Below are 12905 nucleotides of genomic sequence, written 5' to 3'. Positions count from 1 at the left end.
AGCTGGGAAACTTGGACTCTGGTGAAGGAATGAGCAGCTGAGGCACGGCGACACCGATGTAACGGCAGGGCCCGATTAAAGGACCGCTCCAGTTTCTTAGCAGCCGAGTCAGTTTTGACCCTCGCGTCTCGCTCGGACACCGTCCGTGTCACTCGTCCGGCTTCATTAACGTTCACAGAAACGACGCCGGGAGCAGAAACGACCCGAGCTGTAACAAACTGGAACTTCCTTTTTTCTGTTTTTAACTGTGGCGTTTTATAAAAACATTTTTGAAGAATTGCACAAATAAATAAAGAGATCAGAGACAAAAGCGCGACGCTGCAGAGGCGTCACGTGCTGCTGGCAGACCGACCATCTCGTTGACAAGAAAACACGCTTCTTTAAATCTCACGGGAAACTAGCTGTCTGTGTAGGAAAATCACAAACTTTATTTGATCCACATAGTGAACACTTGTCTTCATGTTACAGTTTAGTCCAGATCAGAAAGTCAAGCCCGCTCGTCCTGTCGTCAGATTTCCTTTCAGTTTGTGAAAGATTCACGCTGAAGCTCGTTGGGGTCGGCGTGCACTCACGGGCTGTCCGTCTTAGTCTTTGCTCAGGCTCCCGCCTCCTGTAGACCCATCTGTGTGTGCGTGTGTGTGTGTGTGCGTGTGTGTGTGTGCGTGCGGTTAAAACCTTCCACCGCCACTAGGTGGAGTCAACGCCACGCAGGCATGAGCTGCAGCATCTCTGTTTGTACGTGTCCACATGGCACAGCCTCAGCCTCCTCACCACACTGCAGTACTGGGTGGTGTCCTCGCATTCACCTGCAGGAAGAAGCACGATGAACACCTCATCTCACATTTAGCACCGTGAAAAACATTACAGGTGTGTTTCTGGAGGTTTTAGGTTTTCGATGGTTCTCCAAACGACAGGGAGGCCGTGCGCGCCCACAGACTCCTCCTTATCTTGTTTTGCTATAAGTTGTGACCACCGTGCCTCACAACACTCTGAACAGAAGTTTGGATCCTTCTCACGTTAAACACGGTGCATCTTTTTAAGGACACAAACTCCAACACCTGACTCGCTCTAAGTCACACTGAATAAAACATTAAGCCCATCCACCCATTTTCTTCTGCTTATCCAGTTCAGCGTTTCCTGCTGACGGGCCGACGGGGCTGACGCAGTCTGCACCCAACCTAACGCCACCACCTGCATGAGGCGATCGATACGTGTCGATATCGAGCGAAGCTCAAAAACAGGAAGGTTTTTCATTTTTCTGAACGTTAGCGGGTGAAAATGACGGGCTGAGGGCAGCTGTGAGTTTTCTGACACTGACATCACCTCGTGAGCTGCTGACAGCGCGGCCCGCGTCCAGGATGTCGTGACGTACGAGGAGCGCCGCCGCCGGTGATTAAAATGAAGCATTTAACATTTACTGATTGTCATTCAGAGCTGCTGGTTTGCTGCCTGCCTGGTTTGCTCCAATCAGCCTGACTGTGCAGCGCCCGAAGCCCACAAAGGTGAAATTCATCTGCATAAACTTTTACATGAAACTTTAAGAAACCTTCAGGGTTTTTTAGCGGTTTGAATAAAACAAGTCCAACGTGGCCGATCGCACACGCCACAGGTCAGCTGTAGGTTTACGTATTTAACGGCTTCACCTAAAGAGCGCAGGACGCGGCGCAGACTTACTCCCACAGGTGGCGGTGTTGCAGTGCTGCCAGGTGGAGGGTCGCTGGAGCCAGGCGCAGTGCTGGTCGGCCAGAGTCCGGCCGGTCTTGCTGTGAACGCAGTCCACCCTGCGGGACTGGAAGCCACTCCCACAGACCACGGTGCATGCTCGCCACGCACCGGGACGCCACTGAACATCGCACAGGTCAGAGGAACAGTTGCGCACGGACACCGGTCTGAAAGAGAGACTGGGAGTTATTGATGGGATTGGTGATGAATTCTGATGGTGTCAGTTCTGCTCCGCCTCGGTCGGCGCTACTGGCTTAGAGCTGTGAGCACAACGCCATCCAGCTCTACCTGTGAGGTTTTAATAAATATTTATTCAGTTAGTGGTTGCCATGGGAGCCAAATTAAGCATCCTGCAGGTTAAAGAGAGGTCGCCGTGCTCTGCTGGCCATTTTACAAAGAACGACTCCATCGCTGTACGCAGGAAGTTCTCAGCCTGGAAGCAGAAAGAACACTGGATGTGGTGCAGCTGTTCTCGTGGCCGTAGATGGGCAAACTCCACCTGCTGATCTGCCCGACGCTCGGCAGGAAGAAGAAGAAAACAGGAAGGTAGCAACGGTTCGATCCAGCAGCCGCTTGCCAGCGTGCCCGAGCACATCGTGAGCCAAACTAACGGCAGCGTGTTTAGCTTTACGGGTTTGAGGTCTCTGTAGAAGAGGAGCAGCTCTGATCACATGGTAGGTACTCAGTTTACTTGTTCCTGGTGGCTGATGGACTCCATCATGGCTGCTCTTTGTCAGTGATTCAGCTGGTGGGTGGAGGATTCTGCGGTCTCAGGTTTCGGAGCTCCGCCTCACACTGGGATTGCCCCGAGCGGTCGAGTTCAGGCATCTGACACCGAGGGGATCAGCAGACGGACGGACGATCTGTTGCAGCAAAGAAGCTGACTGTGAGCAAATCTGTCACATCGCCGGCTGATCCGTGTTCCCGCCCTCACATATGGCGGCGAGATGTGAGCAGCGACCGAGAGAACGAGGCTGTGGTTGGTCAGAGTCGCTGCTCCTCCACCTGACTGGGGTGGCGAACAGACCCAGGACACATAATAAGAAGAATACGACGTTCAATAAAAATGCAGTGCTGGTAGATAATAGCGCTCAGTGTATAACAACACACACCTGCAGACCGACACAGGTAGAAGCCAGAGTGACGCACAGATCGAACAGTTTGGGAACATTTCAGTTGTATGAAAGAGTCATTTGGTGTCTGAGTGCGTGCGTACCTGCTCCGGAGGTCACAGTCTGTGTAGGAGGAGCCGTTGGCGTGCTGGCAGACGACCGATCTCTTCTGCAGGGTGGTGGTGGGGCCCAAACACCTCCCCGAGCACTAAGATTCAAACAGTCACAGCTGAAGGCGACTTGCCTACACCGTGTCACGTGCACATGTCTGATTAAACGTCTGACTCTACCTTCCCCCACGGACTGGTCACCCAGACGGGGCAGTTATTGGCGGAGCACGGCTCCGTGTCCGCCGGCCGACTCGTCCCCTCGCAGGCGGCCGCCGGCAGCGTTCTCGCCGCACCTCCGGCGTCGAGCTGCTGACACGTGACCCGCCGCTGCTTCTGGCCGGCGCCGCATGAGGCCGAGCACTTTGACCACTCCGACACCGACCATCTGACACGAAGACAGCGACACACGAAGCACACAAACGCAATAAAAAGCTTCAAATGAAACTCCGTCCAAACATTTCGTCTCTTCCTGGAAAGAAGAATCTGTCAAAGCTGCGCTCGTCTCGTTTTAACTCCTCTCAGGCTCCTCCCGAGGAAACCAGGGGTGACAAACTACAGGAAAAGGCGGAACGATGGGAATCCTGAGGCTGTTATGCTGCCATCTTTGCTGGCACAGTCCAGGTCCTCTTAAGAGGAAATGTCACTGAAGAAATGTATTCATAGATAAAAATAGATAAAAATCACAAAGTGCTTCACAATAAAACCAGAAATCTGAATAAAACAATGAAAATTTATTAAAAGCTCGTTTGTATAGAAATGTCTTCAGCAGAGTCTGCACAGCGTGGAGACGACAGAGGACAAGTCCACAGCCTCAGTGCCTGAAAAGGTTTGACCAACAGTGACCTCTGACCTGAAGACCTGACCCTGCTGGGGAAGAAGCAGGTCAGAGATTCACTGGGGAGCTTCACCATGTAGAGCTCGAAAAGCTCAAACTAAGATGTTAAAGTGAAACCTAAAATGTAGAAGCCTAAACTTCCTGTTAGTGGCGTCCCATAGAGCAGGTTTGTTGTAAAAAGAGCCTTACAGCCACCTCAGGTCTGCCTTTGACACCTGCAGTCTGAGCGAAGTTTGTTTCTTAGACGATAAAAACATGGAGTGATTCTCAACCGACGCTGAGCGTCAAATATGGCGCCCAAATTTCTGAGACTCGATTGAACAGAAGAGCCTGAAAAACCGACACGCTGCTTAATTTCTGAAATTGCGTAAACGGGAACAAGCTGTCGTGTCCTGATGGCAGCGATGCTCCACGATTAACTGTGTAACTGAGTAACTGTGGGAAGAGCACTCGGCTCCTCCATCAGACCAAACGAGGAGTATTTTTATTTTATTCTTTTGGAAGAATGATTTCCATCCAACCCGTGACCACAGACTTGCCAAAGAGCACTAAAGCTTGAGGTGAGATGAATTACAATGCCCCCCCCCGGACTGAAATCTCCACCCATGCTTGTAGCTGTAAACACAGAGCTCCGTCAGCCTGCAGCACTACAGTTGCATCCCGAGCCGAGCTAACAGCGGGTCATTTGTGTTGCATTAGCGAGTGAAGCTGACTCAGTGTGTGGCAGCAGAGCCGGAGGGGGGGCTGACTGATGGGCTGTATGATGGGTAAAGGCAGGCTGGCAGGGCTGGCAGCAGCGGGGGGGACTCGGGGTGAGCAGATTCTGCTGAGAGTTACACTTCTGCTGCTCTCGGTGATTCATTAGCGGCCGACCCTCTGCTCATCAAAGTCGGCGTGCGAAGGAGCTGACGCACCGCGGGCACGAAACTCAGAGCGGGAAAGGAAAAATGTCAGTCAGTCGGCAGCTTTATGCTATAATCTGTCAATATCGCGGCGGCGCTCACAGGAAGCGCTGCTCTCGCTTGTTTTTGAAGAAGTTCCTTTAATAAAACACGTCGGCAGGTGACAGGAGAGGCTACGGCTCGAATGTGATTAAAGCTGTTTGAACATCGTCTGCTTACAAAACAGCTAACACCTCGGACACCTGCCCACATTAGTGCCCTGCTCCCCAGCACTGGACGCTTGATGGGCGGAGCCACTAGACAGGTACCCTCCCTCTCTGACAAACGCTGAGCTGCACCCGACCGACCGAGAGAACGCCGCACGCGGGCGGTTCTCCTGGATTTGCCAGAACAGCGAACCGTCTTCTTTTCAGATCAATGATCGTGGCTCAAGAGTTGGGAGTTTGCCTTGTAATCGGAAGGTTGCCGGTTCGAGCCCCGGCTTGGACAGTCTCGGTCGTTGTGTCCTTGGGCAAGACACTTCACCCGTTGCCTACTGGTGATGGTCAGAGGGCCCGGTGGCGCCAGTGTCCGGCAGCCTCGCCTCTGTCAGTGCGCCCCAGGGTGGCTGTGGCTACAATGTAGCTGCCATCACCAGTGTGTGAATGGGTGGATGACTGGATGTGTAAAGCGCTTTGGGGTCCTTAGGGACTAGTAAAGCGCTATATAAATACAGGCCATTACCATTTACCATTTTCAGAAGTTTTGGGAGGAGCTGCCTTGTGCTGGACACGCCCCCAAAAAGAGAAACGAAGCTTAGACAGTAACTTCCATCATTCCTTGAAATGCAGCTCGACGCCAGCAGGACGGACTGCACAGCTGGTTAACGCGCTCGGCGTCCACGCTCAGGTGAACATGGCGATCGAGCGTACCTGGGGGGGCAGGCCTGTCTGTTGCAGGGGACCGGGGACGTGACGGGTTTCGGTACGCGCTGACACATGTCGGGGTGAACGTCCTTTCCGTCCAGAGAGACGCATTGGATCCGCCGCAGCCACGTCCCTCTGCTCCCGCAGGAAGTGCTGCAAGTGGTCCAGCCCCCGAATCTCCAGCCAAACTCTGCAGAACGAAAGAGGAAACATGGAGATGCATGAGATCCACAATCGAACGAGTATTCTGTAAATCAGCAGAAGCTTCTGGGCTCTCAGTGACGGTCAGTCGGTTTGTATGAGGAGAGATGTGGCCGCCATGATGTCACCATTGGTCACTTCCTGTTAGCCCCCGTGTACAGCAGGGGGCAGCAGTCCAATAAAACCAGAGCTCAACACATTTTACTTTAGTTGTTATCCAACATGGATAACGTGTCACAGCTGAAATAAACTGACTTTAGTGAATGAAGCTGCTTTTGACTCAGCAACACCAGCGTCCTGCTAACTGCGTGCTGATTGGTCGGTTAGGGCTTTAGGACAGGATGTTCTCTGCTTCCAAAGATAACTCCAGCAAACAGCAGCGTCGCTAAAGCGCCTCATGGTGTTGTGACATAAACTAGAATCTAGAACTCCAGCTACCTTTGAACCCTCTTATCACAAAATCCCCAGAAGAAAGATTTTTACTCCAAATTGAGATTTTAGCTCTACAGCGCCAAACCTGTAGCCCCACCCACAGTTATCCCTCTTTAATCGGCCTTTCTGACTCCAACAGACTGCAGACCAACGACTGAGACCAGAAACTCATCAGCAAAGATCAAATCAAAGCTCAGCAGAGCGGCCTCCGACCTGCTTCTTTGCCCCCTGCTGGACGGTAGAAGGAATGCAGCTTTAAGCCACTTTGCACCGTCTGTGCGTCTCAGACACAAACGCTAAATCTATTCAAACTCATCCACCGGTTCCCATCAGACTGACATCAGACGCTCCACAGAATACGTGACAGCTCAAAGGTCGGTGAAAACGACTTCTGATCTATACATTTATTGATTTATAGACTCTGTGCTGGACTGCATCATCTGCATGCAGAGGCGATCTCTTCGCTGACAGCTGTTCCAAATGGCAGAGCCGTGCCTCGTTATCCACACGGCCGCAGTTTGAAGGGAAGACTGTAGAAGCTACAGGCCAAACCGGGACGGGGCTCGGAGGAATGCCACAGCATCCCGTCACAGTAAGATTTGGCAGCGGTGACAGAGGATGCAAAGCCTGAGCGGCGGCGTCAAACACCACCCTGAGACGTTAACGTGTCGCGCACGCGCCTGCACAGATTCTCAATGTTTAATTTCAGATGCTGAAACGGCCACAGTGGAGGCAGGGAGACGTCCGAGGCAGAGGAAGGGACGGTGTCACAGAGACAAAGAAGCGGCGTGCAGATGGAGCCGCTTCATTCCTGCAGAGCTGGGCTGGACCTGAATAATCGTGTGGGTCATTCATCGTTTCTTTGATAGAAATGATGCTCAGTTTGTTCCCACATGAGATTTTTCCACTCTGGAGAGCCAAATAAAGTCAGGCCGTGTGACGCCAGCTCGGCGCTGACACCGGCAGCTTCCAGAGATGAAACACCTCATCCACCCGGGACGTTCCCTCCCCTCAGCGTTCCCCGGATGCTCCACTTGTCTCGAGGAGACGTTTCCACAAACCGCTTTTTGTTTTTAATGTATTTACTTTAACTAAGCTTCACACTTTAAGCAGCTTTTGGATTCTCGTCCTCTCAGACGCATTAAGCACTCCTCGCCACCCACGCACGAATTAGGAGACGCGCTTCCTGCCATTTATCGCTCACTCGGTCCAATTATCATTCGTCTCATGACTTCCAGCTCGCTCTGTTTGCCTGTGTTTACCTTCCTCTCCAGAACTACTGACATCATTTGCTGAGTTTATTCATGCAGATGCAGCTTCAGCATCAGCGAGACCGTAAAAATGTTTTCAAGCACATAATAAAAATTCAGTTAGATCATAACAATCTGAGAAGAGTCGTGGAAACACTCAGGAAAGGAGCTTCGGTGCTTCCTTTACCGCCTGCTTTAACGGTGGAGAGGTTTTCCAGCTTCAGGAACCACGTCACCGTCGTCCACGCTCACATTATGAACACGCCCTCTCGTTTCAGCTCCTGACTTTATGACATTTTCCATGGAGCTTAAGCTGCAGCCCTGTTGCTTCCAGACCAACCTGATCACTGCATATCATGATATTCATGTACATTAGATAGCCGCTGATATGAGACATGCACAGTATAGTAACCCTGCATTTTGAAAACTTCCCGTCCTGGGAAAGCGTCCCTGTCCACTGTCTGTGTCCACAGGCAGGCGGCGTAAACACTCACCTTCGCTGTGAACGTATATCCAGGCTGACAGGATTTGCCTGGTGCTGTTGATGAAGGTCTGGCATCTGTAGCGGCCCGCGAACTTCCCCTGGAGCGTGCTGACTTCCAGCACACGACCCCCCACCAGCATCCTGTGCTGCAGACCCTGACCCGGACCGGGATCTGGGGAGTGAGCCGGAGCCGAAACCTCCTTCAGGGTCCGGTTGTTGTACTCCCAGCGCACAGGCGGTTTGTGGTCGGAAACCACCGGACAGCCTGCGACAGGCAGGAGCAGAAAGAATGTATGTCTTTAAAATTATAACACTGAAAATGCTAAACAGGAACTCCATCAAGTTCAGACACTAATGCAGCGCTAATGGATGAAAGAAATCCATCTGAGGGGAGCGCGCTGCTTAATGTGAGAGCAGCTCAGCGATGGGAGGCGGCTCGACCTTCTTATTCAGCAGACTCAGACCGGAGCTGTGACTGAGATCTTCTCCTTAACTTTAAATCCGATAAAATCTAAAGTCAAAGACGATTTTATTCTGACACTGAACCAGTTTTCAGTTCTTTTAATAAAAGCCTGTGAAGCCACCTTTCCAAACCCTTTATATTAACAAACAGCAAATCCAATCCGTCTGAGGATGTCGTGGTTTTGTCTGCTATATTTATCTGGTCATCACATTAAAGGTCAGTCTGCGGCTCCGGGCACAGGATGTTGTCTTCGTTGGTTATCATGTGAGAAACCGGCCGTGACTGTGACAGCAGAGGTGAGTAAAGCGTACCTATGCGCAGGACGTCTCCAGGTTTGATGAAGACGCTCGTGCCGCGCCGTGACGCCATGAGGACTCTCCTCCTGCTCAGCTCCTGAGACGCTGGAAGCACCCGGCTCCCTCCGGCTGGATCTGCACACACAAACGTTACTCCACGTGACCCAACGCGAGCGATTATGGCGAGAGGTCGGCTTTATGTGTGAACCCACCGTGGACCTTCAGGACTGTGGAGGCGGTCGACTTTCCTATGGCGTTGGTGGCGGCGCAGGAGTAGGTGCCCTGGTTGTGCACGGAAACGTTTCGGATCCACAGCGAGCCAGACGGCAGGGAGACGGCGCCGGCGTCCAACAGCCCGTCCTTCCTGTGCCACAGCACCGTGGGGCGAGGAACACCTGACAGACGGAGAAAGGAGCGTTAAAAATGTAACAACAACAGAACAGGTCAAACATGGTGAGATGAATCCTGACGCTGCAGGGAATTTGGAGGAAGAAGAACGTGTTGCTTCCTGTTTAAAGGGAGTTTTTCTTTCCCGCTGCTGCCAAAGCTCCTCTGATTGCTGTATTACATGGTCTTCCTCTGAATTTTATTACAAATGCCATTCAATCAAACTATTTGGACGGCGTTTGACTGATGCAGTATTTGTCATGATGAGGACGAGCTGGCGACACAGTTATGGAGTCAGGATGTAGAGAAACACTGTTGCTCTGTCAGAGGAGGAGCAGAGTCCGGCCTGAAGCTGAGCGCGAGCTCTGACGTGAATCTGAAATCAAACTCTGGCTGAACTTCACACGGCTTCACTTCCTGCGTCTGAACAGCGGCTGATGTGAAGCGAGGATCAGCGTGAGAGTCTGCAGAGCCCACAGGCTCTCTGTGCTCCTCGGTGTGTCGGGGTCAGACCCCACGCTGCTCCCGCCGTGGATTCCTGCGAATCGACTTCCACAAGCGTTCCCTGTTTAGCAGCACAGCTCTGCAGGAGAAGCGCTTCTTTTCCTTTTTTGACACAGAGATATCACGACGTGTTTTCCCAATCTCTGTGATGCTTACACCCCAACACACCACGAACACTCCACTTGGACTCGCCGCCTTTTCAAACACCCCCAAATAAATGTAGGCAGAAATAATTAGCATGCAGTAATTAAAGCAGTACTTCTGTTTACTTGTGAAAATTAGAAGCATAAACGAGTCATGAAATGTTAATTTTATGCACAGAACATATATACGGCATATTAAGGTGACATACTTAAAGGGTCTGGAGTCCCAGCTGAGACGAGCAGAGACAGATAATTGTTGTTCCTGTGCATGAACGGAGACGGGGAAGGAAAAATGTTGATTTAGCCTGAAACACGTGTGTCACGTGCAGAGATACACAGCTCCTGCAGAGCTGCAGCTCAGCAAGAGCAGGTTGTCCCACACTTTGAGCCGCATGTACAGGAAGTCTCTGAGAACTCTGTGACCACACCCACCTTTGAGTGGCACGCCGACCTGCAGCTCACACTGAGGCTGAGCCGGAATTAACTGACGATGATGATGATGATGGTTCTCAGCTGCAGGTTGGACTGTTCAGGTCCAGTTGGAGAAATTTTCTGGAAGGAGTCGAGCGGGAGATTGACGGACAGATCGATGCGGCGTCTGCTGTCACGTTGCTGATTTGTTTTCCTGAGTCTGACGGTGAAGCTGTCGACTGATTGGTCAGCCTACGCTCCCACTCGCACCTTAAATGATCTGACACTCTGGGTGGAAACTGACAGAAAAAAGCTCGAGGACAGAAGCGGCAGAGACCAACTTCCTGTGACGAGCGCCTGGCCGAGGAGCTGCTGCGCCTCCAAAAGGAGCCAGCTGAGGCGGTTCAGCCATCTGACAAGGATACCTCCTGGAGGTGAGACGCTCATGTCTCCCAGCTGGCTTGGGAACATTGGGAACATTGGGAAATGTCCCACTGGAGGAGGTGGCTGGGTATCTCTGCTTACACTGCCGCCCTGCCACCCAGGTGGTTGGGAGAAGATGAGTGAACACTGCTTGTTGCAGAATCAGGATCATGAAAATAAGAGTGTTTGTCTGGGAATCTTCCAGCTACAAGCTAAAGGAGCAAACCTCTGATGGAACGAAGGAACTGCAGCTTGGCTCACAGCTCTTTAACTCTCGTGTGTCTTCATTAGAGTCAGTGTGGACAAAGGCAGGAGGCAGCTCAGACCGTGTGCACCGGATAACTGGTCGAACAGGATTTCAGCTTCCAGCTGTCTTTCTGCAGCAGCAGCGTACGAGCTGATCAGGACTTGGACACAGCTCAGAGTTTAGTCTCTCAGCACTTCATATATTGAGGTGAGTGAGGTGAACTCCTGAAGTGAGGCGTCCAAACGTGACTCTCACTCTTAGATCAGACAGCTATGAACACCCAGCTGCCAACAGGAGAATGCTCTGATTTTCCAAGATTTCAATCTGGTTTATCTCACCGCTTCAGCCTGCTGACACACACACACACACACACACACACACACACACACACACACACACACACACACACAGCTGATATCATGTCAGCTCTCAGTGCAGTAACCTTTTGTAACCAGCTCCACATAAACTGTTTGATCAGATGTTTTCATCACTCTGTGATTGGATGAGATGAGAGAAGCAGCAGTCAGTGTGTATACATTTAGATGAGTGTGTGTGTGTGTGTGTGTGTGTGTGTGTGTGTGTGTGTTACTGATGTTGTGGGGACCTAAATCTGTGTCTGCAGGCTTTTATGAGGACGTTTGTTATCTGCACAGGAAGTAAACCTTTGCGTCTTTCTGCTTTGTCTGTGGTGGTGAGACGAGAGGCGGAGCCTGCTGTGCGTTCACGTTTCTGCTTCATGCACAGACTTCACACACAATAACATAACAACATCGTTTTATAGATACAGCAGACCATCTTTTTCATTGAATTATGTGCTGTAGATGCTAAATAAAGGCCAAGAAAACAGGACGCCGGGGTTTTTGAGATTGGATATGCAGACCTTTGATTTGTGTGGTATCGTGACCTACCACTGACGGGACAGTCCACAGTGAGGTTGGCGCCTGGACGAATGCTGATTTGTCCTCCGACAGTGGCTGTCAAGCTGTGGCCCAGCATCCCCCCGTGGTCTGACACGTTCCTCCAGGACACCGCGATGGCCGGAGGCTCTGAAGATTCACAGAAACTGCATCAGCCACTGAGCTCCCATCACATCCTCCCATACCCTTAATGACAGTATATATCAATAAAGTCGTGATTCGACAACCATTAGAAGAGTCTCCAGGTTTTTCCAAGGATACCTAGATGAGCAGAGACCACGACTAACCTCTGATGTAAAAACATCTATTTTGCCTCAAATATCCCAGAAACTCCTCATTTCTGAAAAGACGTTCATCAGTTACTTCTAGTCGGCTTTCGAGGGTAAAGAGTCCAGATTTGTGATGAATATCAGACAAACTGTGTCCAGCACTGCAGCCCGTCCATGTAAGTGTGAGACAGTGGTGACAAAGTGAAGTTGTGCTGCATTCAAAGTTCATGGTAAATGACACGGAGGCTGGTTAGACACAGGAAATGACATCACTGTGTCATCGGCATAGAAATGACATTTTGCACTTTTGGGTTTAATCACTCACTTTCCTCAGAGAGTAACTGTAACGTCCGCGTGGAAGTTCAGTGAATTCATTATTAGACCCGATCGCCTTGTGTCAAAATGCAAAATAAACTCACCCGCTGTTTAAATTACAACATCGAACACAGAAACTGCACATTCAATATTATTTCCTGTTAACCTTCTGATTGTCTGGACATAAACAGAATAAGAAAATATCAGAAAGTGATTCAACTGTTATTTCTTGTGCCAACAGATCAGCTTCCCGAACTTCAGGCTGATTATTTTGCGATCAGTGCTGCAGCTTTACTGGATACAAACATTCGTGAATGAACATGAATCAATCTGGAAGAATACCCCCCCCAAAAAAGCTAAAAAAATTAGTTTGTGATTCCAGGACTGTATAAATCATTAAACCCCACCACCCGGGTTTGTTTGCAGTCATGGAGCAGGCTGAGACGGAGCCACAGCGTTGTGTTCCTGTAGATTGCAAGTGGAAAATAATCCCTCACACACGACACCAGTGGAAAAGAAGAACTGGGTTCATGTTGTGAACAAACACAGCTGTTCCACACTCTTTTCTGCAGGCTGA

The 12905-nt window shown here is 50.8% G+C and overlaps 1 protein-coding gene across 1 annotated transcript in view; it reads right to left on the bottom strand.

Annotated features, from left to right (window-relative positions):
* Nucleotides 1–257: 257 nt before the first annotated feature.
* Nucleotides 258–12905, bottom strand: part of adamtsl3 (ADAMTS-like 3) — a 185553-nt gene continuing 172905 nt past the window's right edge. Inside the window, exons 24-32 of the mRNA XM_085356359.1 lie at nucleotides 11736–11873; nucleotides 8925–9107; nucleotides 8728–8847; nucleotides 7964–8218; nucleotides 5593–5776; nucleotides 3125–3329; nucleotides 2939–3042; nucleotides 1675–1889; nucleotides 258–806 (exon numbers count right to left, since the gene is read on the bottom strand). Of these exons, the coding sequence (XP_085212485.1) occupies nucleotides 688–806; nucleotides 1675–1889; nucleotides 2939–3042; nucleotides 3125–3329; nucleotides 5593–5776; nucleotides 7964–8218; nucleotides 8728–8847; nucleotides 8925–9107; nucleotides 11736–11873 (1523 nt within the window). The 3' untranslated portion in view covers nucleotides 258–687. The remainder of the gene's footprint in view (nucleotides 807–1674; nucleotides 1890–2938; nucleotides 3043–3124; nucleotides 3330–5592; nucleotides 5777–7963; nucleotides 8219–8727; nucleotides 8848–8924; nucleotides 9108–11735; nucleotides 11874–12905) is intronic.

The sequence above is a fragment of the Diplotaxodon limnothrissa genome, linkage group LG1 (genome assembly GCF_057381915.1).
Source record: "Diplotaxodon limnothrissa isolate DT_005_m linkage group LG1, D_limnothrissa_male_GT1.1, whole genome shotgun sequence".
Taxonomy (NCBI): Eukaryota; Metazoa; Chordata; class Actinopteri; order Cichliformes; family Cichlidae; genus Diplotaxodon; species Diplotaxodon limnothrissa.
The sequence above is the reverse complement of the archived record's forward strand: the minus strand, read 5'-3'. Positions and strand labels throughout refer to the sequence as shown.